Source organism: Erythrolamprus reginae, chromosome 4 (genome assembly GCF_031021105.1).
Source record: "Erythrolamprus reginae isolate rEryReg1 chromosome 4, rEryReg1.hap1, whole genome shotgun sequence".
In the NCBI taxonomy this organism is placed as follows: domain Eukaryota; kingdom Metazoa; phylum Chordata; class Lepidosauria; order Squamata; family Dipsadidae; genus Erythrolamprus; species Erythrolamprus reginae.
Window position 1 is genome coordinate 65,022,662 of NC_091953.1, and position 20,635 is coordinate 65,043,296.

At 43.3% G+C, this 20,635-nt stretch overlaps 1 protein-coding gene across 9 annotated transcripts in view; it reads left to right on the plus strand.

The window, feature by feature from the left end:
- The window catches only part of PDE9A (phosphodiesterase 9A), an 80,924-nt gene extending 75,576 nt beyond the window's left edge, over nucleotides 1-5,348 (plus strand). For all 9 annotated transcript variants that reach the window (XM_070750481.1, XM_070750482.1, XM_070750486.1 and 6 more), the window contains 2 exons: nucleotides 3,098-3,168; nucleotides 5,090-5,348. In XM_070750481.1, coding sequence (XP_070606582.1) covers nucleotides 3,098-3,148 — 51 coding nt within the window. In that variant the 3' untranslated portion in view covers nucleotides 3,149-3,168; nucleotides 5,090-5,348. The remainder of the gene's footprint in view (nucleotides 1-3,097; nucleotides 3,169-5,089) is intronic.
- Nucleotides 5,349-20,635: the final 15,287 nt, after the last annotated feature.

The following is a 20,635-nucleotide window of genomic DNA, read 5'->3' on the forward strand; positions in this document are numbered from 1 at the left end:
AAAATGGACCTTGCGAGCGAGCAACAACGGGGAGGGGGAAGCAGTTGGGGGATTTGGCCAGCCAGCCGTCGCTACTGAATCACTAGCAACCATTGCTATCAGTATGCCCGAACCAGTCTGAAGCAGTAGCATTTTAGCCCTGATCTGTGGAGGTTGTTTTAAATGACAGCTACAGTTCCTGTGAACTGAATTTTATGTTGTGCAACTGAAAGCTGAGCACACTATAGTCTTCCTTTCAATAGGATACAGTTCATTTTAACTGCCTTTTCCTTCAAACTGAGTAATGAAGCAATGGGAACATTAACAGAAATTAGATTTCTGTGATGACTAGTGAAGCCAGCCTACTAATCAAATGGGCTTGCATAACTTATGTCCCACTTCTACCAGCATACTTAAAAGGCACTATTTTGCTTAGATGGCTACAAATTTTTAGCAGGCAAATAAAATAAAGGCTAAACATTTTTCTACAACGTTGTACATGGAGTTTTCAAATTGTTGTTCTAAGACTTTGGAACTCTTGCTAATAAAAATCAGGCAATTGTTCTTTCAGATTTTTGTTGCAATTTCTTGACTTTGAACTTTCCTAATTTTTTTCTTAATCCTCACTTATTATGTTTAAGGCTGGATCTTTCTGGAGAAAAGTCTCCATTTTGTTTCATAAGGAAACTCCTCCTGGCAAGGTTCACAAAACTTAGGACAAAAGTTTAATAAGGTTTGTAGTTCTAATTATTTAGTTACATGGCTTCTTCCCTGGTTTCTTCTCATTTACCTAAGTAGTTACTGTAGATTTAGTTCAGTGCTATACTCAAAGCAGTTCATTAAAAAAAAAATCTGCCACATGAAAATGTACTTTGTGTTTTGGGGAAACTTTAAACTCCAATTAATAAACCGGCACCTGTTGATATGTTGCCAGGTTGAAAAGTGTGTAAACATTCCAGATTTTTGTTGCCCTTCTTTCTGAATTGCATTTGAGCGAAATTTGTGATGTCATCTTGAAATTTGGGTTTAGGAAAGGATTCTGTACAGAAGTAGGGAACTTTGAGAAGCTGGTGGGAGAAAATGATTACAGGAATGCTGAAAAGGGGGGTCGAAAGCTCCCTTTATCCTCTCTTCTCAAAACAATCTTTATAGATTGTTTGAAATGATGTCGAAATTGTGAATCCAGTGATTTTCAGTTTTTTTAAGCAGTGCACAAATAATCCATACAACTGATTTCCATTAGATGTAGTGATGGCCATTGCCTAGAATATTTTAAAAGGGAGCAGGTAAGTTCCAAAATTGCAGAATATTGGATTGCTGTTAGCTATGAAAACACCACTGAATGCCAGTTGCATTCTGTCTGTGAGATCTTATAAAAACACAGGGCCACTGCAAAAAAGAAAAAGAATGCTGAGGCCAGTGTTCCCTCTAATTTTTTGGGGGGGTGGGCGGAAAAGTATAGTGTCTGAGCGGCAGTCCCTTCGGGACTGGGCGGCACAGAAATAATAAATAAACAAATAAAGAAACAAACAAACAAATAAAAAACCCACCCTGTTTTGCCTCAGAGAATTTCAAAATAAAATACTGTACTGTGTGTCTATAACAGTGAGCTCATAATAGGGCAACTCTATCAATATCAAAATGCCACTTAAATAGTTGAGCTAGTTTCAAACTAGATTTTGATTTTCTTTCTCTCTTCCTTACTCCCATTCTTTTTCTTTCTCTTTTCCTTCCTCTCTTTTTTCTATCTGTATCTCTCTCTTCCTCTCTTCCTCTCTCTCTCCTTCCCTCTCACTCTTTCCCTCTCGGCTTCTGGGCAGGTGTGGAAAACTCTGAGTTGATTATGATATTTAAGTGAGCGATTGCTCACTGCTCAGCTTAGAGGGAACTATGGCTGAGGCAGTTGTATAATCGATCTGATCCAATGAAGCTCGTGCAGTTTTTATGGGCATCTCTGATGCAAACATTATTTTTATTGTTGCATCTATTGGTCTATTTCAAACTCACTCAAAAAAAAAAATTCAAACCAGGGATAACATGCAGGAGAATTGCAATCTTAATTAGAATGGATGCAAGCTATAACACTAAGAATGTCTTGCCCCATCCTGGATTTTGAGCTTTCTTGATTATGAAACTCTCAGCAAGAAACAGTACATTTCTATGCACAACATACTGTATTTGCTTTTCTTAGCTAGAACACCTAACAGTTGGAAATAAATACAAAGCTTATAATGGCTTTGAAATACAGTGATCCCTCGATTTTCGCGATCTCGTTCTTCGCTAAACGCTATATCGCGATTTTTCCCACCCGATGACGTCACTCTCTTCCTTCCTTTCTCATCTTTCTTTCTCTCTCTCTTTCTCTATCTTGCTTCTTCCTCTCTCACACTCTCTTCCTCCCTCTCTCATCTCTTTCTTTCCTTCTCTCTCTTTCTCTATCTCTCCCCCTCTTGCTGGCGGGCGGCGGGCGGGCGAGCGGGCGAGCGGGCGGGCGAGCAGGGGCATCAGCGAGGAAGACCCAGGGAAGGTTCCTTCGGCCGCCCAGCAGCTGATCTGCTCGGCAGCGCAGCGAGGAGCCGAATCGGGGTTTCCCCTTTGCGTGGGTGGCGGGGAAACCCCGATCTTCGTCTGTTCGCTGCTGCTGCGGCCGCCCAGCAGCTGATCTGCTCGGCAGCGCAGCAGCAGCGAGCAGACGAAGATCGGGGTTTCCCCGCCACCCACGCAAAGGGGAAACCCCGATTCGGCTCCTCACTGCGCTGCCGAGCAGATCAGCTGCTGGGTGGCCGAAGGAACCTTCCCTGGGTCTTCCTCGCCGCCCACGCAAACTCCACCATCTGCGCATGCGCGGCCATGAAAAAAGGGCGTGCATGCGCAGATGGTGTTTTTACTTCCGCAACCCTACATCGCGAAAAATCGATTATCGCGAGGGGTCTTGGAACGGAACCCTCGCGATAATCGAGGGATCACTGTAGTCCTTTCAAGGGACTACTGAAAACTCCATTTATCTTTTTGGTCCCCACACAGTAATAATTGTATGTGTGATGTTTAATAATACAGTGGTTGAATGGTTGATTTGTGAAAGTACATGCCTTTCAATAAACCACTTACTTTATTTCAGTTCCAGAAGAAGAAGAATGAAAATTTGACATGTGAAACCAGAGAGAAGTGAAAGGCAAAGCACAAAGAAAGGTTACATATCAAAATAATTTCTATTTATTCTTTGAAGGGTTCTGAAAGCAATTTTTTTATAGTTAAATCTTTGAAATACTTAAAGTAGGAAATAGTTGTGCTGAAAGAATCCAGCCAGTTTCATTGCATGCATACATACATACATATCTTCCTATCATGCTGCAATATTCCTTTTTGCGGTAAATAGTTTTATGCAAGGTGCGGAAAAAGCATAAATATAAAAAGCATCTTAAATATAAATTTTAAAATAAATAATTTTTTAAAGTATATACATAAGATTTTTTTAAAAGAGAAACTTAGCTAAATATAATATAAGCCAACACCAGATAAGACACCTCTTTATATCTTGCTGCTTTGAAAATCGTTGTTACTATCTTGCCCATATGTGCTTTATGCATTTCCTTTTGTTGCAATATATTCAATTTTCCTAATCATAAAGGCCTTGGGAAAAATCTCAGAATAGCTTTTGTTTGCATCAAATATTAATATAATAGAGAATAAGTAACAAAAATAGTAAGCCAGGTAGTTTCTGTAAGTCTAAAAGTCACAATCCAATTAAACGCAAATACATTCAAGTCCTTCTGATATTAGTGGAAGCCAAATCTCTTTAATTATTTGCTTTAGTTATATTAATATCAAAGGGCCTTAAAACAGATTAGATATGACCTGTCTCTAAATATGCCAGAGTTTATCTACTAGAAAGATAGTCATGCTGGCGGTGGGGAAGAGTAATGTAGTCCAATACTATTCTATTTATTGAGTGTGTTGATTGATCTACTTTAATCCTACTATTTCCTTGGTTACTTGTGTTTATAGAGTTTATCCTTAAGCCATGTTACAGGTAGTCCTCAATTGTTATGAGCTGTCCCGAGTCTTTGGAGAGGGTTGGCATACAAATCCAACAAATTATTATTATTATTATTATTATTATTATTATTATTATTATTATTATTATTATTACTTTATAACCAAAACTAAGCCCTAAATTTTTGATGCTAAGCAAGACAGTTGTTAAATAGATTTTTGCCCCAATTTATCACCATTTTTGCTACAGTTGTTAAGTGAATCCCTGCCAGTTTTAAATTAGTAACACCGTTGTTAAGTGAATCTGGCTTCCCCATTAACTGCTTGTCAGAAGGTCATAAAACATGACCCCAGGACACTAGAACAATCATAAATACTGTATTTTTTTGAATATAAGATGCAATGGAGTATAAGATGCACCTTAGTTTTGGGGGACCAAATTAAAGGGGAAAAAATTTACCTACCTAACTACCAGGTATTCATCTGGCTAAAGTCCTTAGTCTGGCCAGCTTCAGCACATTATTTTATCCCCTGGTTAGGCCTGGAAAAAAATCATATTCGGATGGAGTAGCAATGAAAATAAGCCTGCAAAGACTTAGGGCCGGGGGAAAAAACTTCTTTGGAGTAGCAATGAAAATATCCTGCAAGCCAGGAAGATCATTAGCATCTTGTTAGGACTGAAAAAAAATCTTTTTTCAGAGGGAATGCCAATGAAAATAAGCCAGCAAGAGCCAGGAAGATCGTTAACACTTTGCGGGTGGGGACAGTGCAGATCTCAGGAGATAGCTGATTCCAGAGAGTTGGGGCAAGCACAGAGAAGGCTCTCCCCTGCGAACCCGCCAGCTGACACTGTTTAGCTGACGGGACCCAAAGAAGTCCAACCCTGTGGGATGTAACCGGTCTCTGGGAAGTATGTGTTAGAAGGGGGTCTCAAAGATACTCTGGCCCTGACTACCCCTCAAAGGCCTGGGGAGTGGGGGAAGTGCACCAACAATAGCTTAAATGGTCATATGGGCTAGGAATGAGAAGCCAGCATTGTGAAACATGTCCTTTAAAAACTGCAAAACAACCAGGTCTTATTCTTTGAGCCTAATGATGTTTATATTTTTAATTTTAGCATTGCAGTTGTTTAAAAAAAGATCCTTTAGAGATTTGGCAAGTTCATCGAAGCATTGTGGGATTATCCAGCACCGACCACGGATGAAGCTAAATAATTAACACCACTCAAGCACTTTTCACATTCCTTTTCTAAAGACTAGTATTTTTCCTAATGGGTACAAATGTTAAAGAGCCACCGTTGTTGAGTAATTTTTTTTTTTAATTTTTAAAGTGGTCTTTTAAATAATATATTCTTATACCAAAACGAAACAAACAAATGGTTGTTGTAATTATTCCCTTTTGTATATTTTATATGTGGTTATTTTTAATGCGTGGGGTGATTTTTTTGGAAAAGGATGTATTTGTGATGAATTTATATGAAAAATCATTTCAAAAATTGTTACAGTATATGAATAGGAACCAGGTTCTGCCCCACTTTCTGCCTTCTGTCCCTTTTCTCACACGTTTGACAAAACATCAATTTCAGGCCAGCTAAGAAAACAGTTTTCTGCTTTGCTGCTCAGCAGCTGTTTTCAGTCAAACAGCTTGAGAGAATTGAAGCCTAGGGCTGCCCCTCATTGCTTGTTCCTCGTTCTATTTTCACAAATGCTGCTTCGTTACCCCCATTTTTATAACTGAACTGTTCTCTCAAAAACAGAGATTACGCCCAACGAAATTAAGTGTGCAGTCTGCTATTTTCCCAGAAAGGCATGTGGCCTCCAGAGAGATTCCAAACCTTCTTACGAAATGTTCTGTCGGGCTCTCTGGTAGAATCCTCCCAAAAATTCACAGGTACAAATTTCAGACACACACACACGTTTGAAAATTCAAAACAATGTTCTTTATAATGAAAATTCACTTAAAGTAAGCCCTCTTTTGGTATAGCAAAGAGCACTCGTCTCCAAAGGAACTGGTAATTTATACAAGTCCCTTATCAGTCCTGTGATACTTAGCTTGCAGCTGTGAGGCAATTCACAGTCCTTCTTCTTTCACAAAGTGAAACACACTTTGCTCTGATTTAGTTTCAAAGCAGGGAAAAATCAGCACACAAAAAGTCAAAGTCAGTAACGCAGTCATGAAACACAACGATCAGATAATCCTCCATGATGGCCAAACCCACAGGCTGATCTTTATAGCAGCCTCACTAATTACCACAGCCCCACCCAACCACAGGTGGCCTCATTTTCTTTGATAATAATCTCTCAGTTGTTGTTGCCTATGCATCGCTCTCCGCATGCGTGGCTGTATCATTAACTCTTGTTCTGAATCCAAGGAGGAGCTAGATAATTGATCTTCTTCTGAGCTGTCTGCCACACTCTCCTCCTCCCTGTCACTCATGTCTTCTTGGTCAGAGGAGCCTTCATCATCAGATTCCACCCGGGGGGGGGCAAAACAGGCCTGCAGCATGTGGATGTTTCCCCCACATCCACAATCCTTGGGGCAGGAGCTGGGCCAGAGCTAACCACAACACCAAATGATCATTTTTTAATGTCACTCCCAAAATATAAAATGATTAATTCTGTGGCTGTAAGCCTATTAATAATTTATTTTAAACTGCATGGCATGTTAATTTTAAATACATTTTAAATTTATTGCTTTTACTGTAGTCTTGACCACGTTTTGAATGTGTTTTTTGGCAAACCATTGTAAGACCTGTCCTTAAATAGTGAAACAATTAAGATGCTGTTGATACCTGTGGCATTGTTGGCATGGGTTCAGCAACCCCATGAAGCCAGGACTTTGGGGCAGAGACGCAGAAGCCTAACTAGCAGATGAGCAGAATCACTGTGTCATGCAACAGTTGGGGCTTTCTCCACTTACAAATTACCAGTGAAAGGAGGACTGTCAGATGTAATGTAGAATCCCTCAAAACACAATTCAACTGTTTTCTCAGCATTTCCTCTATAGCAGTTGGGCAAAACCTAACTGACTTAGCTAGTGAAATTCTCCAAAAAATCATTTCATGAGGATCAGTCCCAGATCAGACACATATTTTGGATATGGAAGGAGTCTAAAAATTATCTTCCTATGCTACTCAAAAGCTCAATAAGCTGCCTGGCCTGGGAAAGAGATTGTATGAGAACCACAACTACTCTGCTTTTTCAACTATGAATGGTGCATTAGTGTAATCAATGGCTAAATCCACACTTGGAGTGGATATTTAGTCTAGCTTGCTTTAGTTTTTATCACTAGTCTAAAAAAATTTGGTATACAGAATTCATACAATACTAAGTTCATTTGGTCTTATATAGCTGTCTGAAATAATCGACTAACATCTTCAGCAAGCTTATGTTCGCCTACTGAACCATTGGCAAGATTTGGTTTAGCCAAACTTGGTAAGCCTGCAATATTTTATTTCTTTGAAGATTACCTCATGTGGTAGACATCCCGTGATAAGGAATATTGCAGCTTGCTTGTTAAAACCTTCACAGTTGGGAAAATTGCAAGATGCGATGGAGTGGACCTTTAAAAACAAACCAACGAATCTCCTTCCAAATAAAGGCTGATAATCTTTGCAGAAAGGAAAGTTCATGTCTTCAGATGTCTGCCCACATTGGCCAAGAGATTGGTAACTATTTTATAAAGATGAGAATGATTATGGTCCAGGTTGGAGTGGAACCTCTGTTCAGCTAATGCCTTTTTTCAAACCAAACCAAAAGGATATTATTAACACAGTGTCTTGTGAACACACAAGACATACAAAAGCTAGAATAGGCAAAACAAGCTGTTTAAAAAAGATGTAAGTCTGATTCAAATACAGTGATACCTTGTCTTACAAACTTAATTGGTTCCAGGACGATGTTCTTAAGGTGAAAAGTTTGTAAGACAAAACAATGTTTCCCATAGCAATCAATGGAAAAGCGATTAATGCGTGCAAGCCCAAAATTCACCCCTTTTGCCAGCTGAAGCGCCCGTTTTTGCACTGCTGGGATTCCCCTGAGGCTCCCCTCCATGGGAAACCCCACCTCCAGACCTCTGTGTTTTTGTGATGCTGCGATTTCACTGAGGCTCCCCTCACTGGGAAACCCCACCTCCTGACTTCCATTGCCAGCGAAGCGCTCGTTTTTGTGCTGCTGGGATTCCCCTGCAGCATCACAAACACACGGAAGTCCGGAGGTGGGGTTTCCCATGGAGGGGAGCCTCAGGGAAATTCCAGCAGTGCAAAAACGGGTGCTTTGCTGGCAACGGAAGTCTGGAGGCGGGGCATCCCAGTGGCAGCGGTGGGTTTGTAAGGTGAAAATAGTTTGTAAGAAGAGGCAAAAAAATATTAAACCCCAGGTTTGTATCTCGAAAAGTTTGTATGATGAGGCGTTTGTAAGACGAGGTATCACTGTATTATGTTAAGCTACTACTGTATATGATTTAATTTTGACTTAGTGTACCATGTGGTCTTTATTATCATTATCCACAGCTAATGGCTTTTGATATGCCCAGGACATTTGGCTTAACCCAATGTGTGAAAAAACATTGAGAAAAGATATGTTATCTGACTGGGCTAAAATGAGGTACTAAAAGATCCTCAAAGGGCTTCTGTATGGTGCACTGAATTTTGACAGCCGAGTCAAGATTACCCAATAAATGAAAAATCTTGGGAAGAAATGTGATGGGCAGCATATAGACAAATGAAATTTGGGGCATGCTCCTTGTAAATGTGCTGGGTTTAGCCCACAGTTTTGCTTAATTGTATAATAGACTGCCCTTATTTGGGAGTGGCAATAGACTGTTTTAACTGTGCAGGATGGAATCCAGGACCAGAGGTTTTGCCTTTAATTATTGAAGTACTGTACATTGATTTATTCACATACACAGCCCACAATCAGCCAGATTGGGGCAGCTGATACATGTTCTTAAAGAAATACAGATGAGCACCAGAAATACAAAGAGAAATACCTCTGTGATATTTGTTTCAGTTCAAAACAAATGCTTAGAAAATACTTTGAAGTTGAACACGATGATCCAAGAGAAATAAATACTTCTTACCTACCTACCTTCTTCACCTACCATCAAGGTGGTGCTAAAATGAGAATGCATGGAATTTCTACTCTGAACTTTCATAAGCTGTTCTACTTATAAATACAGAGCCAAACATTAGGAAGCTGCTGCATTCCAAGGACATGAATGTTTCTTCTTGAAGAACACATCCAAGCCATATGCCTGCTAATTGAAATGCTGCTTGCTAAATCCCAATTCCTTTCTCACAGAAAAGGAAATATGTAGGTGGGAGCTCAGACTTTTCTTCCATACAAAACAGGAAATAAATGCAGGCTTCCTTTGCCAGGAGAAAAAACTGCTTCACTTAACTGAATAATAATCTCCCCATGTTCATTATGGTAAGATGCTTTGGAGGAGGATAACTTGTATTCATCTTTGGATTTTAATGTATTTCTCCATGTATTTGGATGAATGATTTGCTGTTTTGTGATCAAGAATATTGTTTAATCCACCCCACAATGTAGACTTTACACAATTATGTAGTCCTTCAATTAGTAATTAGCCCACTTCTGAGGAAGAAGGTTGCAAATGTCCTTATTTATGAGTTGTTGTTTGGAGACATTTATGCATCAAATGAATTAAATGCATTCTTCTAAACAGCTGTAACTTCTTAAAATGAAACCAAAATACATTTCTATTATGTTCTGTTATTGTATTTGATATTTATCACAAGTCTCTGGGCTGCTTCCCTCTCCAAATTAAAGCTGATTATCTGAGAAAAAAATAGTTTGAAGCAATTAATAGGCCTTCAAAGGAAAACTCTAAAGAGCTTGCACCTGCATCTTCTATTCATTGCCATTATACATCAGCCTATTAACTTGTTATTACAGTCTTAGCGGCTAGGTCTACCAGTCTTTGAGAGCAAAATTCAAATTGCTGTTTATTACCTCCAATAGCTCTGATAGGTTAAAAACAAAGTATTAAAAGCCTGCTTTTTTTCATGTCATTTTATTTTTTATTAAAATATATGGCCATAGACAAAAAAGTTGGAAAATACAGAATATAAATATGCATATTTGTGTCTATAACTAAGCTAGCTAGATTACTGGCTTTCACTGTTATGACCTAAAATTTGGCAGGATTTTGGATGCTTTCTGATGCTGATCATTTAGAAAGTATCACACAATTGCCAATCCAGATCAATCTTGTGTTAGGAATGGAGTGGAATGGAACGGAACAGAACAGAATAGAATCAGGGATGAGTTCCACTTATCTTCTCCACCACTTCACATCACAATGTTTTGTACGTGCACACATGCTCTGTTCACACACATGTCTTCTTGTGCAATTTCTATTCTGTGTATGTTCAGTAGCTGGAATCGGCCTGAAACACAGCTGAAGAGCTTCAGGTGAAGAAATAAAGATCAATATTAACAGGGATGGGCAGGAGGTCCCCTTTTCAAGCAGCAAAAGAGGAGAAGCCATCCAAATGGAAACATTTGCAAAAAAATTCAAAAAAAGATGGTGGCCCCCACAGACCGGCACTGACTGAATTGGATCCGTGATGTTATCAGCGTGACACTACTGGTTCAGGAGATCCGGTCCGAACTAGGAGGAACCCACCCCAGAATAGAATAGAATAGAGTAGAATAGAATAGAATAGAATAGAATAGAATAGAACAACAGAGTTGGAAGGGACCACAGAGGTCTTCTACTCCAACCTCATGCTTAGGCAGGAAACCCTACACCACTTCAGACAAATGGTTATTCAACATCTTCTTAAAAACTTACCGTGTTGGAACATTCACAACTTTTGGAGGAGATCTTCATTAAATAAGACATACCTATTAACCAGTGACACTACTGGTTCAGGAGATCCGGTCCGAACTAGGAGGAACCCACCCCAGAATAGAATAGAATAGAGTAGAATAGAATAGAATAGAATAGAACAACAGAGTTGGAAGGGACCACAGAGGCCTTCTACTCCAACCTCATGCTTAGGCAGGAAACCCTACACCACTTCAGACAAATGGTTATTCAACATCTTCTTAAAAACTTACCGTGTTGGAACATTCACAACTTTTGGAGGCAAGCTGTTCCACGAATTAATTGTTCTGTCAGGAAATTTCTCCTTAGTTCTAAGTTGCTTTTCTCCTTGATTACTTTCTACTCATTGCTTCTTGTTCTACCCCCACATGCTTTGGAGAATAGTTTGACTCCATCTTCTTTGTGGCAACCCCTGAGATATGGTAACACTGCTATCATGTCTCCCCTAGTCTTCATTAAATAAGACATACCTATTTCCAAGATCCCTCTCACAGTTACTACTGTTGAGCAAGGTACCACATATACTATTGTGCATTTTGTTTTTCTTGCCTAAATGTAGAATAGTTCACCATTTAATTTCATTTTGTTAGATAGTGCACGATGTTCAAGATCCTTCTGTATCTTGAGCCTATCTTCTGGAGTGTTGGCTATTCCTGCCAGTTTGGTGTCATCTGCAAATTTGATGAATTCCCCATTTATCCCTTCATCCAAGTCATTGATGAAAAGGTAGAGAAATACTGGGCCTAAAACAGAGTCTTGGGGTACTCCACTGCCTACTTCCCTCCATGTAGATGCAGTTCCATTGAGCACTACAAGTTGAGTGCGGTTGGTCAGCCAGTTTTGAATCCATTTGGTGGTGTTGCTGTCTAACCCACCTTTTTTCTACTCTATCTAGGGTATGGTCTACTTTATCAAATGTCTTACTGAAGTTCAAATAAATTATATTGACAGCATTTCTCTGCTCCACTAATTTTGTCATTTTGTCAAAGAATGCAATAAGATTAGTCTGGCATGATCTATATTTGACAAACCCATGTTGGCTTTTAATTACTTTTTACTTACCGTTAATATCTTGTTTTTAATATGTTGGAAGAAGCTTTTTTCTTATTGTTTACTTTTGTCACAAATCATTGTTTGTTGTGAGCCTTAGCTTTCCTCACTTTTTATTTACAGGCTCAGTTTATTTGCTGATATTCTGCCTCCCCCCCCCCCCGTTTCCACTTTTTATACTTCTCCTTTTTGTCTTTCATTTTGTCAGTAAGTTCTTTATGCAGCCACACTGGTTTCTTTTGAGAGCTATTTTTTTTCTTCATTGGTATTGTGCTAGACTGGGCTTTTATAATCTCACATTTCAAAATTTCCTAAGCTTCTTGAGTTATTTTCCCCTTGAGGATTCTCGTCCATGGAAATCAATCCCAAGCTCTTTCTAAGTTTATTGAAATTAGCTCTGTTAAGATCCAAGATTCTATTTTGACTTTGTTCTACTGCTTGTGTTTGCATAATGTTGAATTCCAATACAGTGGTGCCTCTACTTATAATTCATTCCGTGACCAGGTTCTTAAGTAGAAACATTTGTAAGTAGAAGCAATTTTTCCCGTAGGAATCAATGTAAAAGCAAATAATGTGTGCAAACCCAGGAAAGAAATAAAAGCTCAGAATTTGGGTGGGAAGAGGAGGAGGAGGAGGAGGAAGAGGAGGAGGACAGTCACTGCCCAGAGCGAAGGAAGCATTTCTTTTATTTGGGCGGTGGCAGAGGTTTATTCCCTCTCCAAGCGCCCAGAGAAAAGAAAATGCTTTGTTTGCTCTAGACTGCCAACGCCTCCTTAAGCGCCACTGAAAGGCTCCTCTGGCAGTCCAGAAAAGCCCGAGATGGCCGGGATTAAAGGGGTAATGGCAGGAAACTGGCCGGGCCTTCATGCCGCTCTCAAATTTCCTGGGAAATTTTTCTGGGTGTGGGTTCTTAAGTAGAAAATGGTTCTTAAGAAGACGCAAAAAAATCTTGAACACCCGGTTCTTATGTAGAAAAGTTTTTAAGTAGAGGCATTCTTAAGTAAAGGTACCACTGTATTGCATGATCACTTGCCTCCAAGGTTCTTGTAGCTTCAACATGTATCATTTCATCTCTGTCAGTGAGAATTAAGTCCAATAAGATTGATCCCCTTGTTCCTGTCTCTACTTTTTGGGAAACAAAGTTGTATCCTAAGTTTGTTAGGAACTTGTTGGATCTTTCACTTACTGCAGTTTGTCTCCCAGTTGATGTCAGGGTAGTTAAAATCCCCCATTACTATTGTGATGTTGTTCCCACATACCTTACTTAGCAAAAAGTTCATTTACTTCCTCTGTTTGGTTGGGTGGCCTATAGTACTATAGACCTATGGCAACATCACCCCCTCTCTTTAATATTGACCCAAATGCATTCAAGATAACATGTATGTATGTATGTATGTATGTATGTATGTTTGTATGTATGTATGTATGTTTGAAAATATTACACAGCAGTTCAAGCTCAGTTCCAATAATTTCACAAACACATGCAGATTTCTTCTCAATAATACAGGTACTTCATTCAGATTGCTGTTTTTGATGGGTTTTTTGTTTTTCTTTTCTTTTCCAAATCCCCTACAAATTTAGGACACACTGGTGGTCTCCCATCTACATGCTTCTCAGATGCATCTTCTACTTAGTTGTTTAATATAGCCAAGAATAGCAAGGTGCTGCCACCTAGCTGGGCTTAACTTATGTACGTGATAACAATTTTATAACTATTAACCTAACTTTTAAATTGCAGATATTGTAAATTGGATTTAAGCTGGTATATTTGTTAATAGTTCTTTTTAGCAGCAAAAACAAAAACCATAGAACAATCTGCTATTACTGATTTCACAGCACTAAGCAAAAATGTTTCTCTTCCTCCTCCACATCTTGAATATCTCAGTCTCCTAAGTAGGTCCACCATGTTATAGCTTTTATCGGCTTGCTAGGACAAATGTCTTCAAGCTTTGGTTTTAATTAAAAGGAATGGGAAAACAATAGCATAAATTCTATTTGCCTAGTGCACCAGTTACGGCCCTATTTGGATAGGGAGGCTCTTCTGTCACTCATGCGCTCATCACTTTGCAGCTCAATTATTGCAATGCATTCTACATAGGGCTACCTTTAACGAACATTTGGAGACTACAATTAGTCCAGAATACAGCCACGAGAGCTGTTGTGGGTATACCCAGATACACCCACATAACTCCAACTCTCCACGAGCTGCACTGGCTTCCAATTGGTCTCTGAATACAATTTAAGGTGTTGGTTATCACTTATAAATCAGACCAGATTATTTACGGGACCGTCTTCTGTCTCACACTTCCCAGCGACCGATTAGAGCCCAGAGTTGGCCTCCTCCAGGTTCCATCAGCCAAGCAATGCTGACTGGTGGGACTGCAGGAAAGGGCCTTTTCTGTGGTGGCTCCAGCTCTCTGGAATCAACTCTCCCCAGAGATTTGCACTGCCCCCACCCTCCTAGCCTTCCAAAAGGCCTTAAAAACATGCCTTTGGGGCCGTTGAGCAACAACACCCTGCTCCGGCCAGAAGCAATGAATGATAGATGGATGAATGTCTTTTAATATCAGGGTTTTTAAATTATTATATACTGTTTTATTGTTGTACGCTGCCCTGAGTCCGCCAGGAGAGGGGCGGCTTATAAATCAAATGAATTAAATTAAATGGTGGCAAATGGTTAGAGTGCAATACTGCAGACTGTTACTGACTGCTATCTGCCTGCAATTTGGCAGTTCAAATCTCACTGGCTCAAGGTCGACTCAGCCTTCCATCTTCGGAGGTTGATAAAACGAGGACTCAAATTGTTTGGCGACCATATGCTGACTCTATAAAACACTTAGAGAGGGCTGTAAAGCTGTATATAAGTCTAAGTGCTATTACTCTATTCATTGTCGTGGTTTGATGCCTGGAGAAAATGCATTAGTAATTCCACCCCCACCATCCCAATAAACTACTCCAGAAACATAAAAGTAACTTTTAAGCAATTCTATGGGGCATAGTGAGTCATGGTTTTTTGTTTTTTTTTTACACTGTGAGAACGATTCACTGCTTAAAATCATGTCATTATAATCTTTCACCATCCTGCTCCTTCTCACTATTTCAATGTGATTATTTTGTTAATTATAGGAACCAGAGATTTGATTTGGTAAGTATAGGATTGGACTGTGTCTGTGACTGGAGCAATAAAAAATAAACTGAAAAGCACATTAGCCCTGATATCTTTTCAACTTGAATTACTAATGCATCTTCTAAATCTGGGACGTATATCCTAGATTAGAAAGCAGATTGAAGAGATGCAACCAACAAAAGTAGCTAAAATAAACTAGGTCTTTCAAAAAGGAGCTATGTGATCAAAACTCTGCATTCTTCAGTTATCTCAAGCACTATTCTGCACCTGCAATTAATTGCAGGCAGTTTTGCTTGTAAGTATACGCTAAATTGCAGCTGCCAAAATAGGACAGGACTCAAGCGCTTTGAAGACAAGACTAATACATGCTTTATGCATATATACATCAGTTAATTCTATGCTTTTTAGGCTTTTGCAAAAGCTATGATAATGTAATCACTATTAAATGTAGTTCAGCTATTTTTTTGATTCAGCCTAACTCAGAGTGCTCCATCCTATGAATAATTGGCAATATCAGTATGAGTTCTTGGAAAGCTTTTTAAAGCCAAATCACACTCTCAGTATGATTAAGAACAGGAATGGTATACAGTATTTGTTCCACTAAATGAAACATCTTGCTGCACTGCTTTAAGCTGTTTCCTCCTGGAAGGTTACCAGGCTGGAGAAAAATGGCTTCAAGCTAAGAAGTGCAACAAAGTAAGAAAAAGTATTTTTTTTTTACTTCTTCAGCCCATGTTACTTTATTAAATATGCAGGTGTTCATTTCAGTATAACATGGCCACACTTAGTTTAATTACAGGGTTAATGCAAAAGGAAAACTAAAAAAAATATTCATTAGTTCTATACCTGTGATGGTGAAGCTATGGAGCCATATCGGAGGGCACGTTAGGCATTGCCCTATGGCAGCTCCAGCGTTCATGTGCTTGCTAGCCAACTGATTTTCAGCCTTAGGGAAGGCAGCTTTGCCCTCCAAAGTCTTCAGGGAAGCTTCTCTGAAGCCCCGGAGTGCAAAAAAACACCCAACGAGCAAACTGGAAGTTTGGGGAATGGACTTCCGGTTTCCTGGTTGTGCTGTTTTTCGCACTTCAGAGAAGCTTCCTGAAGGCCCGGAGTGCAAAAAACAGAACAACAGGCGAAGTGGAAGTCCGTTTTTCCAAACTTCTGCCCATTTCTTTCACCACCCCAGGCTTCAGTGAGGCCTGTGCTCATGTGCAGGAACGGGGGAGACTGCACATTTGCAGGGGCAACACAGGGAGTTGACCATAGAGGGGGGGAGGGAATGGGTGTGCACATGCTCACACACACCCTTTTGGAATGCTCCAGCTGGACCTGTGCTTCAGGATGGTCAGCCTTGGGGAATCAGAATTCAAATGAGACTGTTAGCAACAGGCATTTCCTGTTCAGCAGGACCCAATCAGATGATAAGGAACAGCCTTCAGGTCTAGACATATACCAAGGCAAGCAGATTAGTACTCCTCGGTGAAGGCCCTTGTAAGGCAGGGGCTGAGTAAATGCAGTCGGTTGTCTGCAGACATATTTAGGTGGCTGCTTGCTGAGGACAGAAGGCGGCAAGCTAGAGAGAGAGAGAGAGAGAGAGAGAGACGGGGACAGAAGCGGGCAAGCGAGCGAGCAAGAGAGCTGAGGACAGAAGCCGGCAAGCTAGAGAGAGAGAGAAAGAGAGAGCTGAGGACAGAAGCCGGCAAGCTAGAGAGAGAGAGAGAGAGAGAGAGAGACAGGGACAGAAGCGGGCAAGCGAGCAAGCAAGAGAGCTGAGGACAGAAGCCGGCAAGCTAGAGAGAGAGAGAGAGAGAGACGGGGACAGAAGGGGGCAAGCGAGAGAGAGAGAGAGAGAGAGAGAGAGACGGGGACAGAAGCGGGCAAGCGAGCAAGCAAGAGAGCTGAGGACAGAAGTCAGCAAGCTAGAGAGAGAGAGACGGGGACAGAAGGGGCAAGCGAGCGAGCAAGAGAGCTGAGGACAGAAGCCGGCAAGCTAGAGAGAGAGAGAGAGACGGGGACAGAAGGGGGCAAGCGAGCGAGCAAGAGAGCTGAGGACAGAAGCCGGCAAGCTAGAGAGAGAGAGAGAGAGAGAGAGACAGGGACAGAAGCGGGCAAGCGAGCAAGCAAGAGAGCTGAGGACAGAAGCCGGCAAGCTAGAGAGAGAGAGAGACGGGGACAGAAGGGGGCAAGCGAGCGAGAGAGAGAGAGAGAGAGACGGGGACAGAAGCGGGCAAGCGAGCAAGCAAGAGAGCTGAGGACAGAAGTCAGCAAGCTAGAGAGAGAGAGACGGGGACAGAAGGGGCAAGCGAGCGAGCAAGAGAGCTGAGGACAGAAGCCGGCAAGCTAGAGAGAGAGAGAGAGAGAGAGACGGGGACAGAAGCGGGCAAGCGAGCAAGCAAGAGAGCTGAGGACAGAAGCTGGCAAGCTAGAGAGAGAGAGAGAGACGGGGACAGAAGCGGGCAAGCGAGCGAGCAAGAGAGCTGAGGACAGAAGCCGGCAAGCTAGAGAGAGAGAGAGAGACAGGGACAGAAGCGGGCAAGCGAGCAAGCAAGAGAGCTGAGGACAGAAGCTGGCAAGCTAGAGAGAGAGAGAGAGACGGGGACAGAAGCGGGCAAGCGAGCGAGCAAGAGAGCTGAGGACAGAAGCCGGCAAGCTAGAGAGAGAGAGAGAGAGAGAGACGGGGACAGAAGGGGGCAAGCGAGCGAGCAAGAGAGCTGAGGACAGAAGCCGGCAAGCTAGAGAGAGAGAGAGAGACAGGGACAGAAGCGGGCAAGCGAGCAAGCAAGAGAGCTGAGGACAGAAGCTGGCAAGCTAGAGAGAGAGAGAGAGACAGGGACAGAAGCGGGCAAGCGAGCGAGCAAGAGAGCTGAGGACAGAAGCTGGCAAGCTAGAGAGAGAGAGAGAGACAGGGACAGAAGCGGGCAAGCGAGCAAGCAAGAGAGCTGAGGACAGAAGCTGGCAAGCTAGAGAGAGAGAGAGAGACAGGGACAGAAGCGGGCAAGCGAGCAAGCAAGAGAGCTGAGGACAGAAGCTGGCAAGCTAGAGAGAGAGAGAGAGACGGGGACAGAAGCGGGCAAGCGAGCGAGCAAGAGAGCTGAGGACAGAAGCCGGCAAGCTAGAGAGAGAGAGAGAGACAGGGACAGAAGCGGGCAAACGAGCAAGCAAGAGAGCTGAGGACAGAAGCTGGCAAGCTAGAGAGAGAGAGAGAGACGGGGACAGAAGCGGGCAAGCGAGCGAGCAAGAGAGCTGAGGACAGAAGCCGGCAAGCTAGAGAGAGAGAGAGAGAGAGAGACGGGGACAGAAGGGGGCAAGCGAGCGAGCAAGAGAGCTGAGGACAGAAGCCGGCAAGCTAGAGAGAGAGAGAGAGACAGGGACAGAAGCGGGCAAGCGAGCAAGCAAGAGAGCTGAGGACAGAAGCTGGCAAGCTAGAGAGAGAGAGAGAGACGGGGACAGAAGCGGGCAAGCGAGCGAGCAAGAGAGCTGAGGACAGAAGCCGGCAAGCTAGAGAGAGAGAGAGAGACAGGGACAGAAGCGGGCAAGCGAGCAAGCAAGAGAGCTGAGGACAGAAGCTGGCAAGCTAGAGAGAGAGAGAGAGACGGGGACAGAAGCGGGCAAGCGAGCGAGCAAGAGCTGAGGACAGAAGCCGGCAAGCTAGAGAGAGAGAGAGAGACGGGGACAGAAGGGGGCAAGCGAGCGAGCAAGAGAGCTGAGGACAGAAGCCGGCAAGCTAGAGAGAGAGAGAGAGACAGGGACAGAAGCGGGCAAGCGAGCAAGCAAGAGAGCTGAGGACAGAAGCTGGCAAGCTAGAGAGAGAGAGAGAGACGGGGACAGAAGCGGGCAAGCGAGCGAGCAAGAGAGCTGAGGACAGAAGCCGGCAAGCTAGAGAGAGAGAGAGAGAGAGAGAGAGAGAGAGAGAGAGAGAGAGAGAGACGGAGACAGAAGCGGGCAAGCGAGCAAGCAAGAGAGCTGAGGACAGAAGCCGGCAAGCGAGAGAGAGAGAGAGACGGGGACAGAAGGGGGCAAGCGAGTGAGCAAAAGAGCTGAGGACAGAAGCCGGCAAGCTAGAGAGAGAGAGAGAGAGAGACGGGGACAGAAGCGGGCAAGCGAGCAAGCAAGAGAGCTGAGGACAGAAGCTGGCAAGCTAGAGAGAGAGAGAGAGACGGGGACAGAAGCGGGCAAGCGAGCGAGCAAGAGAGCTGAGGACAGAAGCCGGCAAGCGAGAGAGAGAGAGAGAGAGAGAGAGACGGGGACAGAAGGGGGCAAGCGAGTGAGCAAAAGAGCTGAGGACAGAAGCCGGCAAGCTAGAGAGAGAGAGAGAGACAGGGACAGAAGCGGGCAAGCGAGCAAGCAAGAGAGCTGAGGACAGAAGCCGGCAAGCGAGAGACAGAGAGAGAGAGAGAGAGACGGGGACAGAAGCGGGCAAGCGAGCGAGCAAGAGAGCTGAGGACAGAAGCCGGCAAGCGAGAGAGAGAGAGAGAGAGAGAGAGACGGGGACAGAAGGGGGCAAGCGAGTAAGCAAAAGAGCTGAGGACAGAAGCCGGCAAGCTAGAGAGAGAGAGAGAGACAGGGACAGAAGCGGGCAAGCGAGCAAGCAAGAGAGCTGAGGACAGAAGCTGGCAAGCTAGAGAGAGAGAGAGAGACGGGGACAGAAGCGGGCGAGCGAGCAAGAGAGCTGAGGACAGAAGCCGGCAAGCTAGAGAGAGAGAGAGAGAGACGGAGACAGAAGCGGGCAAGCGAGCAAGCAAGAGAGCTGAGGACAGAAGCCGGCAAGCGAGAGACAGAGAGAGAGAGAGAGACGGGGACAGAAGGGGGCAAGCGAGTGAGCAAAAGAGCTGAGGACAGAAGCCGGCAAGCTAGAGAGAGAGAGAGAGAGATGGGGACAGAAGCGGGCAAGCGAGCAAGCAAGAGAGCTGAGGACAGAAGCTGGCAAGCTAGAGAGAGAGAGAGAGACGGGGACAGAAGCGGGCAAGCGAGCGAGCAAGAGAGCTGAGGACAGAAGCTGGCAAGCGAGAGAGAGAGAGAGAGACGGGGACAGAAGCGGGCAAGCGAGCAAGCAAGAGAGCTGAGGACAGAAGCTGGCAAGCTAGAGAGAGAGAGAGAGACGGGGACAGAAGCGGGCAAGCGAGCAAGCAAGAGAGCTGAGGACAGAAGCTGGCAAGCGAGAGAGAGAGAGAGAGACGGGGACAGAAGCGGGCAAGCGAGCGAGCAAGAGAGCTGAGGACAGAAGCTGGCAAGCTAGAGAGAGAGAGAGAGACGGGGACAGAAGCGGGCAAGCGAGCAAGCAAGAGAGCTGAGGACAGAAGCTGGCAAGCTAGAGAGAGAGAGAGAGACGGGGACAGAAGGGGGCAAGCGAGTGAGCAAAAGAGCTGAGGACAGAAGCCGGCAAGCTAGAGAGAGAGAGAGAGAGAGAGAGAGAGAGAGACGGGGACAGAAGGGGCAAGCGAGCGAGCAAGAGAGCTGAGGACAGAAGCCGGCAAGCTTAAGAGAGAGAGAGAGAGACGGGGACAGAAGCGGGCAAGCTAGAGGGAGAAGCAGCTGAGGAGGGGAATTTATTTTATGGGATAAATTGTTTAGGTTCTCGACCAAATTGGTTCTCGACCACACTTCCGGAACAAATTGTGGTCAAGAACC